Here is a 23,198-nt window from a genome sequence, read left to right on the forward strand (position 1 = left end):
GAACACAGAGTGAAGTTTATTATAATTTGTACCATAGTATATAGTCATCTTAAAGATGTAAATCCTTGTTTTAATCAGAAATAAAAATGGGTTAAAAGTCACCAGAAACGGTGGTGAAATGGGATTTTACAAACCACAGAAATTGGTTAAAAGCTGCACCGTTTCTAGTGACTTTTAACCCATTTTTAGTGTGAAAAAATGGTAAAAAAAAAAAAAGCGTTTAAATGTGTCAAAATTGGAACATATAGATAAAACTTGCATGACAAATCATGAATGTGGTTATATTTGCAAAAATAGGTGTGGAATATGGTGAAAATGGGTCAGTAAAAGTGGAAAAAGTTGTGGAAAGGGTTTATAAGTGCCAAAAATGTAATAAAAGTGGAAAAATGTGCAGAAAAAGCATTGAAATTTGATGGAGTAATGTAGGAAAAATGTGGCAAGAAAAAGTGATGAAAATAGCTTAAAATAAAGCAAGTATGGGCTCAAACTATTAAATAATAATAATAATTTAAAAAATCCTAGTTTCTTGAAGGCATCTGGCGACCCCCTCCAAGTGTTTCGCGACCCCAGGGTTGAGAACCATTGTTGCAGAGGGTCTGCTTCTGTGTTCCTGTACAGCCTCTGTCCCCCACGTGTGTGCGCTCGCGCTCAGGGGGGCTGGCGCTGCTGATTGATTCCAGCTGTTGGGAAGGCGCTCAGAGGGGGTCCGTCAATATGCATTTCTAAACAATTTGACAAAGCAGAGACTGCGAACTGCACACTGGAAAAAGGCTTTTTTAGGGCATTTGGTCAAACGGCTTCAGCAGCAGACGGTAAAGCCCGGGTCTTCCTCTGCGTAAAGACTTTAGGGGCAACAGTGAGGGGGGCTTCAACTACGAGGACGTCTAAATCCTGCTGAAAACACACTGGAAACCTAAAGCATTTTTGAAATAGTACCGGCTTCAGGTCAGTATGCTTCTGTATTTTACGCAAATCTGTCTCACATTTACTGGAATATCTCGATACGGCGATATGTCGCGATTTTTCCTCCGCACGATCGATTATCAATATGCTCGCTCTAAGTATCGATTTAAAAAATTTGTAATATATATATTATTTTCAAAACCTTTTCTGCTTTTTCACTAAAATGTGCAGGTAGGTCTTCACAGAAATGTTGTCACTGTTTGTTGAAGGACCCAATATATTGTTTACTGGAATATTGCACTATAATGGTGTCACTGGTAAGAAAGACCCTATGTTTTGTTTACAGAAAACACTATTGGAGACACTTATTCATTTACATTGGTATGTTGACACTTATTTACAGAAATGTTGCACTAATATAGTGTCACTCTTCATAGGACACTTTTTCAATTTATTGTCTTTCAGAGTTATAAAATAAAATCTTTTTTTTTCTTGTTATGTCATAGATTATTGTAGATTAATTTCTGACTAATATATCGATAATCGCAGTATTGTCATGTCATGAGATAATCGATAAGCTTTGTATCGTATCGTATCGTATCGTGAGGTACCCAGAGGTTATTACTTTGCATTGCATATCTATGCACATTTGCTTTTTCTAGGAATCTAAAGCTTTGGAAACCCTTGTTTTGCAGGATGTTGGCAGCTTTGGTATTTATTGCGCTTTGTATGCATCCAGCACATGGACAGGTAATGACAAATCTCAGCAATTTCATTTAATTTTGATGAACTTATGATTGTTATTTATTCTCTGTTTACCCTTCTTCTTTTCTTTTTTTTTTTTACTTGTTTGTAATTGTTTTGACAGCTGTAAAGTGTCTTTGAGTTTTTTAAAAGTGCTTATAAATAAAATGTATTATTATTGGTGTAATTTCAGTCATGATTAAGATTAAGGCTGATATCAGGAAAGTTATTCCTATTAAGAGTCAGAAAGCTCAGTCATACCAGAAAAAAAAAAAAAAACATTTTGAAAACTTTCATACAGCTGAAGAAAGCCTCATATACTGTAGTTTACGGTGTTATTTTTTTAAATGAAAAGTTTTGAATTGATCCCAACAAAACATGAGCTACCTGCTACAGTATATCTCCTATCACATAGGTAGTGGCCCTCGTCATATCTACTGCAGCGCCTCCAGGAATAAGGTGGATAGCACTGCAGTACAACAAGTTTCTTAAAATAAATGTGACCCACAACCCTAAACAGGGGCATTAAAAACAGAACTCAATTTAAAACAGCACCCTTATTTATTAAAATACATACAATAAAGCTAATAGGAACAATACTGATGTTCAATGAGAAATATGTACTCATAACATTATGTTTTTTTAATAAAAAAAATGTAAGCTACACTCAAAGTACAGGTCACATTATTATAGATCGATAAGTACCACATGGAAATGCACAGGTGGCTGAATAATGTAATGTTTATACAAAAATGACTACAGTTAAAATACGGGATGTCTCTTTGTTTCTCTCAGACCTGTACAGAGGGTTTTGCATTTGACCGCAGGATCAGGCAGTGTATCGGTAAGTATGAGCACTTTTAGAGCAGCCAGCAAACATATTGCGCTGATAAAACACACACAATCATGAATTGTTTTGTGTATTTGTACAACTAAGTAGAGATTAAATACTAAAATGGTTTCAGAGGTAAGAATATATGTCCATTTCCTGTATACATTATCCCAATTCAAGATCAAATCATATTTTTGCCCAATCAAATGTCTGCGACCCACTATTGGGTTCTGACCCATCAGTTCAGAACCTATCTAAGATTCCCATGGGTTCCTCTGCTCTGTGTCCCAGATGTGGATGAGTGCCGTTCCATGCCAGATGCTTGCCGTGGAGACATGCGCTGTGTGAACCAGAATGGAGGCTACCTGTGTCTGCCCAGGTCTCTGTACAACCAGCCCTACAGGCCAGAGACCCCGGCCCAGCCAGATCCAGCTTACTCAGACACAGCTCTCGGCTTTGCAGATACGTTCCCAGCATCCCCTCCGAGATCAGTGGAGCCCAGTTACCCCAGAGTGAGGGGCACGGCGCAGTGCATCCTGGGATACGTGGTTGCGGAGGATGGTACCTGTAATGGTGAGTAAGTGACTGCACATGTGCCATAACTGTTGATTTTAGTTCACTTCTTTCCAGTATTTGTTTTATTGCCAGTTTATAATTTTTGTAACAGGACTTTTCTTCATAGAAGAGAATATACTTTAAAATCAAGACTTTTTTTGTTTTTATTTATTGTTAAAGATTTAAAGAGAAAGTATTTCAGGATTCCCCCCCACTCCCTGGCCTCGCCGCCATCATCTGCCCCCTTCCCGGAGGGTTGGCACGACGGCCGAGGTCGGAGCGGACGGGGGACGGGCGACACGGAGTCCACGGGGCGGTGTCCAGCGTCGGGCGGAAGGCGGGTCGATGGAGGGCGTCTTTTTAGCCTCCTCAGAAGCAGTTTTAAACTTTTTGTTTGCCTCGGCCATGACCAGGAGTTGAACAGGCAGAAAAAAAGCCTTAGCCCAATGAGTACATCTGAGCCTGTGGTCACGTGACTGCCGTAAAGTGATACATTCTCCAGGCATTCTCCAGTTCACATGACCTGGCCAAAGTCGGTCCTTCTCTCCAAATTTACTTGGGCAGTATTTCAAGAGGGAAGCCACGCTGTCAAGCGCTTTATATTGGCCTGAGGTATCATTTAAAATAACTCATATGGGTCAACTCTTTAGGTCAAAAAGTCTGCAGTGTGCCTTTAATATAAAAGACATCAATTTCCTGCTCCCTTCAGATGTCTGCTGATCTGGTTCTTCAGCAGTTACCATCCAGCGCTTAGGGGTATCCCAAAGTGTTACCAGGTCAGTCGTCAGATAAAGCTACACTCGGCTTCAAACCATCCAAGGAAGATCTGGAGGTCAGTGTTTGATGGGCCAATAGGACAACATCATCTGCAAACTCCAGAAATAAAGTCATCTGATGCCCAAACTCGACCACCTTCACCATCCGGTTGTCCTAAATATTCTGTCCATGAAGTTAATGAACAGAACCAGCAATTTCTGTCCCAGAGATTGAGTGACCCCACCACACGTGTCCCTGCTCTGGTTCATTGATGGAATACATGTTGGTGGGATTGAGGAGCTCCTCAAAATATTCCTGCTACTGCCCAACTATATCCCCATGATGTCAGCAGCCCCTCGTCCTCACTGTAGACAGTGTGGACAAGTGGTTGCCTCCCTTCCCTGAGGCACTAAAAGGTTTGCCAGAATGGCTTCAAGGCAGATCTTCCATGATCTGTGTAAACTCCTCCAACGCCCCAGGTTTTGCTTCAGTATCTCTGACCGCTCTGTAAGACTCCTTCTTCCATCTCCTCACCGACTCCCTTTATCTCTGCTGTCCACCTGTGAGATTGTCACCATGGCTGGTACCAGTAGCCTTGTGACCACAACTTGCCACAGCCGTTGCCTCGTTCGGAACCGATGGAACCGGGCCCATTCGAGCTCAATATCTCCCTCAACCCGAAGTAGGTGGTTAAGGCTTTGTTGGATGTGGGAGTTAAAGGCCAGTCTGACAGGTAATTCCCTATACATCTTCGTCTGCCAGGTCTGTGTGGGGTTTTCCTCGGCCACCTGACCCAACTCACCAGCAGGTGGTAATAAGTTGACAGCTCTCTCTTCACTCAAGTGTCTTAAACATATGGCCGCAGGTCCGATGAAATGGCAACAAAGTTGATCATCAAGCTGCCGTCTCAGCTGTCCAGGTGCCAAGTGTACTAATGGACAGCCTTATATGCTTGAATATGTTTTTTGTTGTGGACAAACTGCGACAAGATGAGAAAATCAATAAACAAACACTGCTCAGGTTTAGATTGTGAAGAATGCCCCTCCAGGTCACACTATACGGTAGAGTCTCCAGGTGGGGCACTATCCAGTATTCTTCCAAGAAACTCCAAAAAGTGTTGGTACCCTGCATTGCTGTTTGGCGCGTTGGCACAAAGGACATTGAGCACCAGTTTCCCGACCCACATGTACTTGTAGCTGTGGTGGTGTAACTGTTAAGGAAGAAACCTTCTCGTCCACCAGGGCAAACTTTAACATACAGGCAAAGAGTCTGTGGGTCCCACAGAGTGCCATGGGTGCAAGTCCAGCAACTAGGCGGTTCCGTCCTGGCTCCTGGGAAGGACCCCTGTAACCCTCCGGATGGGTTACGAAAGCTCTTGATTTTATCCTTCATCATTCGTACCGTCCTTTGTCTGACCCTTCACTTAGGACCAATGTTCTCACACAATTTGGTGTAGCAACCGTAGTTCAGGTGGTAGAGGTGTCGTCTTCTGATTGAAAGGTTGGGTGCTTGATCCCAGTCTATGCCTGTCAAAGTGTCCTTGGGCAAGACACTGAACCCTAAGTTGCTCCCAGTGGTTGAGGATTTTAATTCAAACTGTATGTACCTTGTATGTACCTTGCATGGCAGCTTTGTCCCATTGGTGTGTGAATGTGAGTGTGTATAAGCTGATATTGTAATGCGCTTTGAGACTACTTCAATGTGGGGATAAAACACTATATAAATCAAGTACATTTACCAGAAGGAGAAAAAAATAATTATGTATGCAGTATAATAAGGTCAGTGCTTTGATTATTCAATATAAACTAAATCGGTGAGGCGACCTGTGGGAGTAAACTGTAGCTAAACTTAATTAAATCACAGACAGATGTGTTCTATTGTATCCTCTTGCTGTGTCACATCTTTAGTAAATCGTCCCATTGTCTTCCCGCTGTTTAATGAGACCATGTCTATTTGTAGGGCTTTTCTGGGCTTCTGGATAAATCCTAAATCATGCACATGCAGGAGGTAGCTCCCCTTCGAGTTTAGAGCCTCAGACTTTGCACAAATATGGAGTGTTTCTCTTTTTAGGGAAAACTTGTCGAGTAAAAAGCCCACAACCTTGTTTGGGTAAACTACTCCGTACAAGTGCCAAAATATGAGGTCATGTTCTGCCATGTCTGTGCCCGAGCCAGGTTTGAGAAACAGACATGTCTCTGTGTGTGTATGCGTGTGTGCCTACTTCCTGTCTCAATGTGTTACAACTTGTCGTAAAACACTGCATCAGTATCACTAATGACACCAGGCTGGTGGAACAGTACAGGACTAGTTACATGACCTTGTTTTTCTTTACCTTTTGGTCTGGTTTAATGTTTTTCTATATGCTGATTTCATGGAGAAGTTACACATACATGACAAGAAGATGAATGTTTAAATGCATCAACGCCAAGAGTCGTACTGATGTTTTCCATGACCAAACGTGTCATGTGTAAACTACTTAAATCATTCCAGAATCCAAACCATAAAAATTTTCTCTAATTTATTATTAAGTAATAACTTTCCCCTCAACGGCATCATAAGTTGATCTGAACTGCGTCATCATTGCTAAAAAAGGGAAACTATGCTATTTTGCTTCTTTCTCTCTGTGTTTTATTGGTTTAGTCTGCATGGATAAATGGACCTTCAATTCTCTGCCAATGATGCACTGATAGCCTTTTTCCAAACTGGGAACAGTATCAAAATGATGGAATCAGTTAAATGGATCAGGGACAGCTATGGGCTATTTTTGGCTTTGTTCATCTGGCTTTGGTAAAAAGTGCTTTACCTACTCTCAATGTAAAATCCTGGGGGGGATTGAAGGGTTGATTGAACTCAGGCACATATATAATTAGTTAATAGGTCTCTAAACTTAACTTGTTGAAATAATAAAAGGGATGACAGTTTGAATTAAAATCCTCAAATAAAAAAGGACAAACTGTCCAAATCCTTCACCATGTCAAAAACAGACCAGTTGGGGAAAACAGGACATGGTTGTTCAATCTTTCATTATTTAAGCACTCTTTAAATAGTGCAGGGATGTACAGGCATTACGCACACCTGGGTGGAGACAGGACCGAAAAGGAAAATCTTGGTCGAACTGAAAACGGAAACTGAGGAAACCAAGGCCAAAAACCGAAACACTAAAATAAATAATTATTCAAATTATTAGTAAAATTGCATTTATGGCTATGACTGTGTACTAACCTCACTAAAATCAAGACATTGTAATAGCATAAATTAATGTGAATCCTTCAAATAATAAATAATTTTAAATTCAAAATAAAATGATGACCCCACTGTACATAAGCCGAGTCAGCATCAGGCAGTATTAAATGGGGGGGCATTAAGAAAAGTGCGGGGGTCACAAAAACACTCTGTTCCGAGTAATTTGTGTGTCGATGACGTTTCGTTAAAGAGTTATTGATGCTGGAAGTCGGAACCTGTGAATATCTGCCAACTTTATACCTAACAGTGTTACGGTCCAAATAGTATCCAGATAATCTAGTGACTTTTGCTCCCGGTCAGGCCATAAAAGAAGCAACGCATAAGTCACATTACTGGTTAATTGAAACATTACTAATACATTAATCAATCAAAACCAAAAAATGGATGTTACATAAAACATGGACATGTGCGGAACCAGATGTGTTGTAATGAATCTACTGGTGCCCCTCGTTTCTTAACTTCCGTGTGTGTTGACGACTGCTGTTAGTGGTTTTTATAAAATGCAAAATATATTTTTTTACTACCCTAAAAAAGAAGCTGTAATTTTTTTTTTGCAAAAGTGCCAAATGGTAGAACTTCTAACATGTATTGTTCATCACACCAGCCTCACAGTTAATAGCCAGTCACCAGTTTATTTAGATACTATGTGGTCCGTAACACAGCAAAACGAAACTACAGCGTGAGCAGCTTTTTTACGAGCTAAAACATCCACACACTGAATGAAAACATGAGCAGGACCAGAAAACTGCTGAAATAAATTCTAAACAGTCCTATTGTGTGAGGAAACCTGGTCCAAGACCTGGGGAGGGAATCAACAGAGCAGGCCATAGACATATACACATTCTATTGGCTGATCCTAACAACAGCTCTAGGGTATGTTCAATAGCACTAATGTTAAACAATTACACCACAGTGTATTATATATGGAACAGACTCCCGTCCACTGTCAGTGAATGGATAGTTGCGATAGCCAATGAGATGTCTTTGATTAATAAAAAGCTCCCCCTGTAGTGGGAAGAGTGGGGGGGGGGCACAGTAGGTCAGCTGGGGGGGGCACTGTCCGCGAATGCCCCCCTATGACTCCGGCACTGAACATAAGTGACTGGGCTGCTGAAAGATAGTTAAATTAAATGTGTTCTCTCATAAACACACAAAATATATTTATGTTCTTGATGAAGAGCAGCTTTTCTGATTTATCACAGTTAAGTCTGTTCCTCTTCTCAATGAGAACATGATCTGCATCACTGAACAGTTTCTCACTGTCTGCGCTCCAAGCGGGTTCTCTGCATCCATGGCGGCGTGGATAATGTAATGCAAGTAAAGATCTTTCTAACGTGGATCAAGTACAGTCGCGATGAAGTGCAGATGATCTAAATAGATAAATAAACTCAAAAGCCTAATTCGCTTTTGATGCGTAGTTTGGATTTCTTTGCACTTCAAACCGTATTTTTCATTGTTTTCACTCCGTGGTCCGTCTCAATCTCTTTGCTTGGAGCTTTACAAAGCACTTTAGTGCTCTAAAATACGTCCACACCGCAGACACGTTGGCTCGTATCTAAAAAAGTGCACGCCGGCCGCGATTTTTGTTTGCGTCATCATAACTAAACTGACTGATTCAGAATAAACACAACTAAAAAGGAACCTATGACCCTAAGACTAATGTACTGACACCCCACCAGTGTTTTTCAACCGGTGGGTCGTGACCCCATGTGGGGTCGCCTGGAATTTAAATGGGGTTTCCCGAAATGTCTAGTAATATATAAGATTAAAACACAAAACAATCTAAAACAACTCCATTCTTTACTTTCACTTAAATATAAATCTAGTTTGAACAAGATGCAGTAAAAAAATATCTGCAACTTGTCACTAATCCTTGCTACTCAGCTGGAGCGAAAAAAAATAATTTTTAGGGTCGCAAGAAATTTGTGATTTCAAAATGGGGTAACGACCTGAAAAAGGTTCGGAACCACTGCACCCACCAACAATTGATCTCAATATTTACCCGATTGCATCTTCATAACTCTGTATTCATCAATTTTTTATAGGCAGTGGCTATATGTACGGTTGCTGTATCAATATACCGACATTCTATCCGTACGCAGCGCCCCTATTTGGCCAGTTTAGGTCACGTGACTAAGACTAAACCTAACCCTAACCCTAAAAATTGTTGCGATGTTGGGTTATAACCTAACCTTAAACCTAAACCTAACCCTAACCCTAAGACGCTACATACGTGTACTTCGGTAACCGTACCAAGCACCGGGGGTTGTCCGTACGGCACCGTATGAATAGACACTTTAATTTTTATATATTTAAAGCAGCATAGGGAAGGATCAAGAAATAAGACTCCATAGTGACACGACGGACGGCCATTAGTGTAACTGCAATGATAAGCCATACTATGACATGGTTATTTATTTACTCACTGTTCACTTGACTGTTTACTGCAAGTAGAGGATGGATACCTGACCGAAGCCCAATAGGACCTTATGGTAACTGACGGGTCGGGTTTGGACAGATATTTAGAACTGGTGGTCAGGTTCGATCACATGTTCTTGGCATTCCTGCAGCAGTAGCTGTAGCAGTGAGTGCAGCTTCGGCACTGCAGGCGGGACCATGGAGAAGAGGAGGACCGCCTGGAAGCCACAATTCTTTTTCTGCACAAGAACATGGATTAACCTTAGTTTTCATAATTGATTATGTAAATAGGCCAGCTGGGTCTCTTGTGCGCACTGCACCTGTTTGTGTTTGACGTTCACTTGTTACCCCGTGTGCTGATCTGATGTTGACATTAGTAGTTGTTTGTTAATAAAAGTAGGCTCACCATTAAAACAAACTTAAATATGTCATTTGTATGAGGAAAAAATGAGGTTTTAACTGCGGATTTCAGGTCGGGTTCGGATATAAATATCTGAATACCTGTCGGGTTAGGGTCGAGTTTGGTTTTACTTTGTCTGGTTTGGGTCAGACTCAGATGAAAAAATCCGCACTCTAGTGCAAGATGCACATGCTTCCGCCGAACCAAACAGTGTCATTTGACGTCAAATGCGCAGGACTATGCAAGAAATTTTGGCCCAGAAGTTCAGCACGAAGTCTGTTCAAGGCAGGGTTAAATGTGTGTGGGCTCATTCTCCTTGGTTTTCATCATTTCATCACCCAATAGCATTAAAAGACTTCAAATTAATGTTGTTTTTTTTTTTTTTTTTTTTTTTACAAATCCTGCTCGATGCTCCTTTAAAGTTGCTCTATCCCAGGTTTGCAAAAGTATCTAAATTCAGAGCTTTCCGTCTAAGGAACCAGCAGATGCTGGTGGTGCTTGAACACCATATGTGGTCTGTCTGTGCTCGTCCTCAGATTAGGGTTAGTTTGCTGCCAAAAAGTTAAGAACAGACCTCACTCACGCTGTACCGGTTCATTTTTAGTTCAGTTTGTTTAATGTTTTTTTTTTCTTCTACATTGTCCTTAGATAACTAACATTTAAGACAAATTGTTGCTATGAGCCGTGGGCTCATCTTATGCATATTTTGCTGCCATGTTTTATTAAATTAATACATGTTTTTATTGATAACTAAGTCTTGATTTTGACTCTCTTTAGTTAGCAGAGTACCTTTTAATTAAAAATCACATATTACACCAAGAAGCATGATGAAAGACCAATTTGTTACCTTTTTAATTTATTGGCAATGATGTTTACTCTTGGAAATGTAAGAATCAAACACATTTAACTGCAAATCATAATGTTATTAACACACTAACACATCACATCTGAGAAATGACTCTAACAGCTTGATAATGAGAAATTAAAAACTTTCACTAACACACATTTAAACAACAAAAAAAACCCAAATGTCTCTAATGTAAACACTTTCAGGCCTGAATCGCTGCTGAACCATATGAGCCGTTCACTTACAATGTAATAAACCAAACTATTGTCAGAACGTGCAAGAGTTTCTTTTTACACACAAACTTGATGAAGTATGTGTCATGTTGGGTTAAATGTGGTGAGGGGGAAATATGATGACTAGACTGATAATGATGATGATGATGATGATGGTTGATGAGTAGAGAACTGAGACATTTTGCGAGCATCATGCTCTCTTCATTCAGCCTTAACACACGTGTCATGCATGCTCTTCGAAGGGAATTTCTCACAGTCCTTTCACCGTCTGCAAACATTCAGAGATCTTATCCTCAGGTTAACTCTTCTGGTAGTTGCTTTAAATCACAGGCTGCAGTTCATCCATTGGACGTAATTCAGTCTAAGGGGTTTTGTGTAACCTCCCTCTCCCAAACTTTTATAATTGACATCCATTTACTTTGAGGAAATAAAATGACAGTCCATTACTTTGCAAAGTTAGGTAAGAAATAAGCATACTTCTTATATTTATTACATCCACACTATATGAATTATCAAAACAGTGAATTTTAAACCCTGCCAAACAGTAATGATAAACAACATTTATACTTTATCTAAACACAAACAATACTCATCAAAGAATCAAGGCTTCAATCTTTTTTCATAATCCAAATCTGAATGAATGAACTCCAAACTGCAGTAGCCAAAACATTGTAGATGCCAGTCGGGTTGTTTTCGCTTTAGCTTTAGTCAATCGGCTCATTTTTCAGGCTTCAGTCCCAAGAAGTTGAACTTTGATAGAAAAATATGACATTTTCCATAACAAAACAAAAAATATATGTTCAACTTTAGAATGATCCACCAAAGTTTTTCTTATTTTTTGCTCAAAAAACTGTTCTGTGATTATATTTTGCTTAATAACACTGATCTGTTTGGATAAGCTATAACTATAAACAAGTTTCCAGTTTGGAGAAGTAGAAGCGTTTTATTTTTAATAATTATTTATCATGGTTTATCATTGGTTTAAGTCATTCAAAAGCCTGTTTTATAATCACAGGACTTGGTCCCCTGTTTTTTCTACAGTTTTTGAGATTCTCGTGTTTTTCATTCTGTCATTTTGGATGATTTAAAAAAATATATCCTTAACACCTTTACGAACAAAAGAAATTATAATAATTAAAGTTGCAATGGTAAAAAAAGAATAGCTGTGAGCAACTTTCCCCAATTCAGTGAAATTCAGTAGTTGTAGTAAAGTTTTACATAAAAAGCATTTTAAAACAAGTTCCTATTTTTAGAAGCGCCCTGACAAAAACAATGTGATTATATCATAGATTTATTGAAACACATGAAACTATACCTGCAACATAAAATGAAATGTGCTTCTTTAAATGCTGCCATGAAAACAAATGAAGTTCCCAGCATGACCCATTTTTGAAAATCCCAGGATGTTCTCGTTAGATCACAACAGTGTTTTATTGAATGTGAAAGAGATGGTGCTTTGTTGGTTCAAGTTCTAAATGTACAGCTTTTGCATCAGCCTAAAAATGTGAATTATTACTGGAAACTATAGGATATTACATGACTTTCACCTTTCTTTTACTCAGGCTTTTGTAGGATTACATGGCTTAGTGGTAGAGTGGGTTGTCCAATAACTGAAGGTTTGGAGGTTCGAATCCCATTTTATCCGATTCGTTGTTGTGTCCTTGGGCAAGGCACTTTACCCACATTGCCTTGTACGAATGGGTATGAATTGTGCATGAATGCTGGTAGTGGTCAGAGGGGCCATAGGTGCAAAATGGCATGTCAGTATGCCCCAGGGCAGCTGTGGCTACACTGTAGCTTACCACCATCGGTATGACTGATATGAGTGACTGGTGTGAATGAATAATGGTTTCTGTACGCGCTTTGAGTCTCCTGGAAAAAAGCGCTCTATAAAAATCCAAGCCATTGTTGTCTCTATTGTGTTTTTCTGCTTGTTGATTAAATACATCTCCTGTTAGCCTTCAGGAGCTCATTCTGTGTCAACTGGAGCCCAACATGTTGATCAAGAACAGGCTTGTGAAAGTGCAAACAAAAGGTCAAACCGGTGCCTCGACCCCTGTGAGCACAACATCCATCCATCCATCCATCCATCCATCCATCCATCCATCCATCCATCTATCCAGGGATGGATGCAAAGGCCAATAAGCCAGTCCAAACAAAAAAGAAATAACAGGCTCCTACCCACTTCCCTCCCCACATTTTGGCAGATTGGTGACTTCATGGTCTGAGAACGAGAAGCAGAAGCTGTAATTTGTGGTCGGTCATATCCTCATAAGGAAATCTGCCTGTTAAGATAAGGTGTGGGAGCCGCACCAGGAATTGAGATAGCGATCTAGTTTTTGGCTGGCAGGAAATGTTTTCTGTCATTAATAAATGACACACGATTGTGAAAATGTGTTGGAATAACAGACTTTTGATTCTCCTGTGTAAAGCCTGTTGGAACAATCAAGAAAAACAAAGTAGATATGACACAATATGAGAGCAGCTGTGCTAGAAGCAAATGTACTTTTTTCCTTTCGGCAAAAAAAAGTCTAATCACAATATTTTCATTTTTATTCCAGTCCGTTAACACACTTAATTCACAATTGTGACATTTCTTCTGTGTGCAGCTCTTTAACAAACTGTATTCCTGTCTTCGTTGTACCCTACCTTGTACCAGATATCAGCAGGGACTCCAGCAGATTTTACAACCATCTACAAAATAAAGCATGCATACAAAATAAGAATCATAACATTAACACTACTTTAAAAACATAGTTTATTTGTTTTTTTTAAACAATGTATCAAATTGTATCTGAAATTTAGTGTGACGAAAAGGGTTTTAATTTTTTTTCTAAAGAGATGGAGCCGCTTTTTTTCCGTTACATTGATTAATACATTTTTGATATTGAAAATATTGTTTGGTAAAGACATTTTTTTTAAATGGATTTTTCAACATCGTCATGAAAAAGATTACTATCAGAATGACAATAAATTATTTGAATTCTAATTTGAGAGCAACAATAAAGGATACATTTCAGGGAGTTACACTTTAATAATCAAAAGAACAATTATTAAAGCAGAACTTAATAACTTTTTCACCTTAAGAAATCTTTCTTGTAGTTCCTCTGAGGGTAATACAAGTGTTTATGGGGTGATTGGGGGGTCTTAAATCTCTCCCTGCTGTCTCTGGCCAGAAAACCACACTTGCAACTTTCCCTGCCTCTGACACGGTGGCAAGACGTACTGCTTTACAACAGCCCAATACAAACTAATGCTAGATTATGCACACGGTTGTCTACCAGTTAACTTTTCTCAAACTTATATCGTGTGGGAGCCAGCAACAAAAAAGGCAGAGAAGACCTTTGTCCGAGGAACGGAGCAACTCCACGCAGTGACAGCTCAGCAGCGGCACACTGCAATCACACACACTGTCGTCACAACAACAGGCACACACACACACTCGCAACCCAGCGCTCCATCAGGCAGCACACACAAAAATTACTATCTATCTATCTATCTATCTATCTATCTATCCATCCATCCATCCATCCATCCATCCATCCATCCACCCACCCATCCATCCACTCTCTTCCGTGTCACTCCCACATCATTCATTGATTTTACTTGTCTCTCTTCCTCATACTGTTCACATTGTCACATGGGACTATATGTGTGAAAGCACCCTTAGTGTCACTGTTGTATTAGGATTTTTCAGTGATTGATTGCTACTGTCTTAGGAGAGCAAAGGTGCACATGTAGCTGTTGGGTGGGGCAGGCGGCGGTGGGTGCAGAGTGTTTACGACAGTGACATAACCAAAGGGACCTTTAGGGGGAGCGCTAAGTGCAAGTTACTTAGTTCTGCTTTAAGGCGCTGGGAATAAGAAGTAATTTTGGAACATGAAGAACAATGAAGCAAGAACTCAATCACTTCTTAAAGAGTGAGGGAAGGCAATCTGGGAGATGAGCTTCACCTACTGTATATGGTAACAAGAGGGAAATCTATATAATCTCTGTGCAGTTATACACTGACAGGACAGGGCGTGCCAAACATAAGAAGGTACTAAAACCATTGTGTCAAATGAGCCCGACTGGGTCTTGAACCAACAGATAGGATCTGACAGGTGACAGGAGAGAAACAATATTTAAGGTATAATCCTTTCATTTACTCGGATGATGATCTATAGGAAAGGTATAGATTTTCAACTGATGGACTGACCTTTGGCAGCCGATGGAGGCTGCGTGCGTCGGGCGATTGGGGGTGCAGTGTGTGGTTTGGGTCTCCTTGGCTCCTATTGGTTACTGCCACCCAGGCTGGCTTTGGGAAAAGCTCATATTGAGCTTAACTATCACTTCTATGTGTAAGCACTCTCTCTTCTCCTCTGTTCACGACCACCATCATTACACTTAAGGCGGGTTTTGCGTCACCCTCTTCAATCCTTCCATGTTTGTCACCAGACTGGTTCAATAGATTACACCCCACTACACAATATGCACAATAGTAGTATTGCATTATACTTTCAGCATAACCAAAACAGCTGGGCGTAAACCACACCTTCTATTGTGCCACCCTAACTCTCTTTTCCCTGTTCCTTTCCTCCCACCAAGGTATAACACTGTCCTCTCTTTTTATTTTCTTAGGGAGGGCTGGTGATGGTCACAATTATGAAATAAAATCAATGTGTTTGTTTCATTGCAAGAATAAATTGCAAAAAGATAGCACTACATGTAGTGTTGACCTTCAATAGCATTATGCAGATAAGGTAAAAAAAAATAATTAAAAATTAAAAACACATTTTAAATTGTATAATCTCATGATTTTACGCATTAACAGTGTCGGCAATATTCTGCCAGCATTTCTTCCTTCCTGCCTTTTCTGTGGCAACAGTGTTGCTTTTAGCCTGAACCTCTGCGCACACAGTCAGGTTAAAATCACCTGTCCTAAGTTAACGTGTTGATAACTGAGCTTTGTAGTAGCACTGCCGCTGCTCTGGGATTTTGAATGTTTGGTGAGGTGAAGCCCGCTAACAGAGAGATATCCCAGATATGTTTATAAGCCCCAACTGTATTACCACAAAGAATAAACAAAACATTCTGATGAAAATATAACACAAAAACACACCCAAAGACTCAGAGTTGTGACACTTTTAATAAAGCAGAAATTACAGCATAACCAGTTTGCTTTTAGAGACAATTGGGAAAATATTATGTCATTTCACCACGTAATATAATACAAGGTAATTCTTGTTATGGAATATTTCACAGTATTTATCACTGTGTAATGTCTGTTAAACACTTAAAGCATGTGTCACTTTGATGTTATCAGTTTGAAAAATTATCCTCTGTATTAAATATTAGGGATGTCCCGATACAACGTTTTCATTTCCGATATGATACCGATATTGTCTTGCGTATCGGCCGATATCAATATTGAGCCGATATCAGCATGAATCATACATACATTTTTATAAAAAAATAATAATTAAATATTTTGTAGTGTGGAATGTTAGAAAAGACTTGATCAAGTGATGTCACTCAAACAGAGAACAATAGTCAGCAACAGTAGGTATGAGGAAAACTGACCCATTTATTATTATTAACCAATTGGTTACATAGATTTTAACCTTCAACATAATATCTACAGTATTCTACAATTGAATGAAATGAACAAGAAATACATGTGGGAAAAAAAATTGAAAAATCAGAAAATCCAGATATCTGATATTCATCTTCAGGCTAATATTGGACCGATATCTGGTTCATTCTTCACCTGTGTTTAGTTTTTCTCTGTTTCTCCTCTTGGTTTAGTTGTTTTCTGCCTTCCTCTCGTTTGTTCCAGATATTGACGAATGTGAGACAAACTCTCACCACTGTAACCCCACCCAGGTGTGCATCAACACGTCAGGAGGCTACACCTGCTCGTGTACGGAGGGTTACTGGCTCATTGGGGGACAGTGTCAGGGTGAGTTCTACACTAAACACTGCACTAAAGTCAACAAGTACAACTGAAAATAGTGATTCTCACTGAATTACATGTCAGTCCCTCAGAATGAGAGGATTTTTATAAAAACTGATGAAATTATGACACAGTTTGATATGTTAAATTCATCACAAAATCACAGTTGTTTATCTCAGAAGTAGCTGCATACCTAAATCTGGTCAACCCAAGATTTTAATAAGATTTATTCTTATTTGAACACAGGATTATGGAAAAATGTCAGTGTGGCAATTGTTCTTAAAGCAGAAACTCAAAATACCAAAATATTCAAAAGACTATTTCAAAGAGGTAAAAGTATATCTTAAAATAAAACCTGAAAAGTTTTATTACATAATATTTCCCTTAATTTTATAGAAATCTCAAAATCTAGGAAATTTAAAGTGAAGATCTGGTTGGCACTGGTATCTGTCACTTATTGCTTGATATTGCTGATTTTTTACATAATTTAATATTTTTTGTATACGTAGAAGTACAAACTAGGGCACAATGATGCTGAAATTACTCATTTTTCCACATAAAATCTGTGGCCCACTTGAGATCAAGCTGCTCCGTATTTTTGCCCCTGAACTAAAATGAGGATTATTTAAAAAAAAAATTGTATAAATATTTTTCTTAATTTCACATACACTTTTCTATGATATGTTTTAGGTACCATCCTTTCATTTTTCATTTAAAGAAAAAACATGATTTAAACATTTCTAGATTTTAAGTCTTCATAAGTGTCAAAATGTATGTGTATTTACATAAAAAATTGAAACAACGCATTTGCTTATTTTATTTAATTTCAACTGATAATAGTAGATTTTTCACTTACATTTCTGCTCAACTTTAACTAAGCAGCGCCCCCTGCATCTCTCTGCAGTAGTGCAGCTGAGAGGATCCACTGCTTTCTGATGTGACAATGATTTTTCCTCTTTGTTTCAGACATTGATGAATGTCGCTATGGTTACTGCCAGCAGCTTTGTGCCAACGTTCCTGGTTCGTACTCCTGCTCCTGTAACACAGGCTTCCTCCTCAACCTAGACAGCAGAACCTGCCAAGGTACTACACACACCTGCACAGAAACACACACATCATGATTGTTACATCCATCATGGTAACGGGGCTCTGCTCAGTTTTCACAGTTTTCATCACAGGATTAACACAAAAACTGGTTGTTATCCAAGTAAAACATTTTTTGCATGTTTGAGCTTTTGTTGTGATTTTAACTCCATAAAAGCCTATTTAGGTCCACTATGATCTGTTTCCCCAGATGTGGATGAGTGTGCGGATGAACCCTGCAGTCACGGTTGCTTCAACACCTACGGCTCCTTCATGTGCAACTGTGACGAGGGATTCGAGCTCCAGGAAGACGGGACAAACTGCAAAGGTCCGATTATTTTGCTGATAGCAGATAAAAAGGCTTGATGTCTCTCGCTAAAAACGAACAAATACAGATGAATTTCTTCTTTTTCCTCCTAATGTTTTACAACCTTTTGTCTCACTAAAGCACAAAACCACAATAGTAACAGTTTTTATTGTTTAAGACAAGGCAAAGGTGCATGGGAATCTAGTTTATAGCATGCTCTTAATATAACTGGGAAATATGTCTTATTTTAGTTGGAAATCATTGTGTTAGGTGTTAAGTAGTTTTGACCTAATCCTGCTAACAGACAGACAAAGAAAATAAATATTCCCTCCTTAGCAGAGTTAATAAATGGTCCAAAGAAACAAATGGTCTTGGTGCTGAAGCCAGATGAGACATGAAACATGTAGAACATCTGCTGTGAGTCAACTGAAACCAGTTCTTTAGCAACACAAGCTACTTTTGAATCTACAGATGTTTAATCATAAAACAAAGCTTTCAGAAGAGAAAAACAACATTTATTTATATGCAAGTCAGCAAAACAACTTGTATTTTGCCCTAACCCATCATTCATTCTTGATTTTTTTTCATTCTTGGTGCAGCTTCCAGAGCTCTATCCTAGAATAAACCAGTGTTATTCCATTCCTGTTGTGAAAATGTAGTGTTTTTTCTTCATATAGACTTGGATGAGTGCGGTTTCTCTGACTTCCTCTGCCAGCACAGATGTGTGAACACACCTGGCTCGTTCTCATGCATCTGTCCACCTGGATACTATGTGTACGAGGACGGCAGGAGCTGTGAAGGTAACACATCCATCCATCCATCCATCCATCCATCCAGCTCACCAATGAACTTATTACATGCTTTTTAATCCGTGTTTTCCCTCTAGCTGTGTCAGTAATGCTCTGGATGTTTTTCTGACGATGATGCCTTTACTGACTGTGACTGTTGTGTGTTTGATTTTAAAGATATCAATGAATGTGACACTGGTAACAACACCTGTACAACAGCACAAGTGTGTTTCAATTTCCAGGGAGGCTATACCTGCCTGGATCCGTTACAGTGTCCCCTACCTTACATCGAAGTTAGTGAAAAGTGAGTGTGTGTTATCCAGATCCAGATGTTTTTATGTTATCACCTGCTATGAGGTCTAAAGCCTGCATTATGTGTGCCTCGTCCTCTGCAGTCAGTGCATGTGTTCAGCTGAGAACCCTGCCTGCAGAGACAAGCCCTTCACCATCCTGTACCGACACATGGATCTGTCGTCAGGGCGCAGTGTGCCTGCAGATATTTTCCAAATGCAGGCCACCACGCGTTACCCTGGGGCTTTCTACATCTTCCAGATAAAGTCGGGCAACGATGGACGAGAATTTCACATGAGGGTGAGTGTCTCGTAGGACGGCAAAATACTATTTTGCTGTAAAAGGTTTTTTAAGAGGCATTTTGCAGCGATAAAAGTTTATCCTTTTTGAGAAAAGTCCCAACACTAAACATTCACATTGCAGCTTTATGGTCTTACTACTGACGGCAAGGTTGATATTTCACTTTAATGCTGTGCAAATATTAAAAATACTTAAAGGGCAATTTAAGGCATAGCTTATGGGGCGCAGATTGTAAAGTTGCACATGTTGAAATAAACAGCAACTTTTCACAACATTTAGCAACAAATCACGTTTAAAAAATGCATGTGATTTTTTTCATGTTGCTTTTGACCAGATTTACAGCAATGTTTGAGAAATTCATGATATTTACATTTCTCGCAAAAATATAATCTCAATGTTAAATCTAAATGAAGAGAGCAATCACTCTGAATAGACTGCATTTAGCGCTAGTTTGCATGATATATTTTTTAGGTACCTCCGGTTTAGACTTAGATTTAGATTGAACATTTAGATTTAGATTGAACATTTAGATTTAGATTGAACATTTAGATTTACATTTCACTTTTAGGTTTAGATTAAACATTTAGATTTAGATTGAACATTTAGATTTAGATTGAACATTTAACATTTAGATTTACATTTCACTTTTAGGTTTAGATTTGAAATTTAGATTTAACATTGACATATTATTATTTTTACGAGAAAAGTGAATATCACAAATTTCAGATATATTGACGTAAATCTGGTTTTTAAACGTGGTTTGTTGCTAAATGTTGCAAAACGTTGCCGTTTATTTTTGCATACACAACTTTACAATTGTCAGCCCATACATAGCAGGGCAAATTTATTTCATACACAAGTAAAGCAAAAAAATAAAAAATAGGTGCAACAACAAATTTTAACTGAATGAGTTAAACTATAACATTTGCACATCTGGTTAATAGCTTTTCTTATAAAAATTGGGATACTCACAGACTGTACAAAGACGGCTATAGACTAGAAAATAAATGGGTATATCTTACACTTTATGGAGGGGTTAAAAACTCTTGTTTCCCTGAGGCGATGTTGATAAATCAGCAGTCTGAGAATAAGTTCAGCTTGGAGCCAGCAGATGGCGTAGCAGTGTGTGAGATGTATCTCACTACTAGAGACTTCCACAGTGGGGCCTTACTTCCTCTTATCTGTGAACCCTCTCTGTCTCACAGCAAACCAGCAACGTCAGCGCCACATTGGTTCTGTCTCGGCCAATCACTGGGCCGAGGGAGTTGGTGTTGGACCTGGAGATGGTCACCGTCAACAACGTCATCAACTTCAGAGGCAGCTCCATCATCAGACTCACAATATTTGTGTCAGAGCATCCTTTCTGAACTGAAGACAGAGAACAATGCAGATGTAGCTACACCTGCAGCCGTTGTCGTGTGTGTAATGTTTGAGATACAGTAGATCAATAGACCTCTGTTTGTTTTCTTTAAGCCGTTATGGCATCTTCACTACAGACGTATCCGATAAGGCCATTATCAGCTGACGGGAAAGCCCCTTGTGATGGAATCCCCACCCTTTGTTTAATGAACAGCAGGTTTTTATGGCTGCAATATGAACTGGTGACGTACAGTTGTGACATCCTCAAACAGAGGCTGGAAATGATGTAAGCTTTTTCGTTGAATATCAAAGAGCATTATTGATTTTCTCTTGTTGTCTGTGGATTATTCTCTCCTTAAAATAAACTGTGAAAGCGACTCGTAAGCTATGTTTGTATCAGGCGTGCCATCTTATCCTTGGAGGAGAGCATCTCAAGTGCTTCTACAAAGGCAATATTTCAAGTGTGTAACAGTCGTTAACTGAAATATTGATCACAGTTTTGTCTAGACCAATAAATTCCTCACCACATAAATGTCTCTGGTATGAGGTGGTTCCTGTTCTTCCAACTACAAAACTCTAAGGAATCAATTGTGATGGTTTGGATCAAACTGCTGAAGCATTAACAGCTGTAACTGCTAATAGAAGGAGAAATCTGACACAATTTGAGAAACTATTTTCAACACTAGGTCTAAATAGTTTTCCACAGCCATTAGCATTATATTGATCTGAGTCTGTAATATGATATGATGTACTGGGTCCTACCCAGGGTGACCCCCTTCAATTTGACCTCTATCTTCAGACAGTGTTCAGTGAGGCTGATCATTCTAACTCAGCATTATTAAAGGAAAATACAAACTTGGAAAGGATTTGAGCATTGTAAGATCCTCTTGCTAACACTATTACCTATACATTCTCTACCAGGAAACACTTTATTAAATGTGGGATTATAGGAATCATTCATTTTGGGCACCAGAAAGGGTTCGCGAGCAGCTTTAAGCTAGCATATCTTAAAAAAGTAATGATGTTAAATATTTAGTAATTTCCTGATCCCGATTCCAACCGAATGGACGCATTCCACATAAAACATCATTTGTGCAGCACATATCACTATTTCAATATTGCTAAGAAAATACCTGTGTTGTTTTTTTTAAGTACTGTATTTTCCCCTCAAAGCTTTTCAAGGCAAATCAAATGTATTTGTATAGAGCATTTCATACACCTGGCAACTCAATTGTCAATAAAAGATTGCACTACATGTAATTTATGAAATTTGCAGAATTACTGATGTCAACCAATATCACATTTTATGGTAAATAGCCGATAATAATGCCCGACTCTTAAAAAACATTTCAGGATTACCTGTATCAGCCCTAACTATCAGTGTTCTCATACCTAGTGTCCCGTACTGAAACTGGGAGTTGGTTCTATAAGTGGGAAATCTGAACACACTGTCTCTCATTTTACTTTAGATTCACGAACATCTAAAGCAACAGTCTGGGAATGAAGTGTTGTGCTGGGGCAGGTCTTTAGGATATACTCAAGCTTGATATTTGAGAGCTTTGTATGTAATTACCAGAATCATTTTAAACTCTATTCTAGATTTAACTGGAAGCCAATAGCTAATACTGGAAAAAACACAATTTACCAGGACATGATAACAACCAATATATAAAATATAAAAGGAGCCTTGAAGTTAAAATGGACATTTAATGGAAGCGTTTTTAAGACAGGGGCCATCTGCACAAAATGTCTTTGAAAAAAAGGCTGATTTAGTGATGATCATTCTGATATTAAAGAAAATATATTCATATACAAATATATGGAATGCACACTATATAAAGTAAGTTTTTCTCTATCCATAAATCTGATACTCACCTTGGACATGAAAACACACAAAAAGAAGAAGATACAACTAAATGATTGTAAATACTAGTTGTAACTAAGGTGACACATGAGAATGTTTTTGATTGTAAAAACATTATATATGTCGCCACTGGGCTGTGCTTATTAAAAATGGTAACACCTTGTAATGAATACAGGTAAGCTGGTTGGCAAGGATGTGAAATAAGATGTACTTAGAGTAGTTTTTAGGGTTCTTATAGTGATTGTATGAAAAGAACAGAACACAAGTATCAGATGTTAATTATTGGACGAATCCCATAAGAGACTTTATGGTAACAGGAATGGAAGTGAGCTAATAAAAA

At 38.8% G+C, this 23,198-nt stretch overlaps 1 protein-coding gene across 1 annotated transcript; it reads left to right on the plus strand.

Moving 5' to 3' along the window:
- Positions 1–594: 594 nt before the first annotated feature.
- fbln5 (fibulin 5) lies at positions 595–21,515 on the plus strand. The gene is made up of 11 exons (XM_028437960.1): positions 595–945; positions 1,599–1,653; positions 2,443–2,491; positions 2,771–3,052; positions 16,750–16,872; positions 17,833–17,949; positions 18,161–18,277; positions 18,934–19,056; positions 19,222–19,348; positions 19,440–19,635; positions 20,841–21,515. Exons 2-11 carry the CDS (start codon positions 1,600–1,602, stop codon positions 21,000–21,002), a joined length of 1,350 nt encoding a protein of 449 aa, XP_028293761.1. The 5' UTR covers positions 595–945; position 1,599; the 3' UTR covers positions 21,003–21,515.
- Positions 21,516–23,198: the final 1,683 nt, after the last annotated feature.

Source organism: Gouania willdenowi, chromosome 22 (genome assembly GCF_900634775.1).
Source record: "Gouania willdenowi chromosome 22, fGouWil2.1, whole genome shotgun sequence".
In the NCBI taxonomy this organism is placed as follows: Eukaryota; Metazoa; Chordata; class Actinopteri; order Blenniiformes; family Gobiesocidae; genus Gouania; species Gouania willdenowi.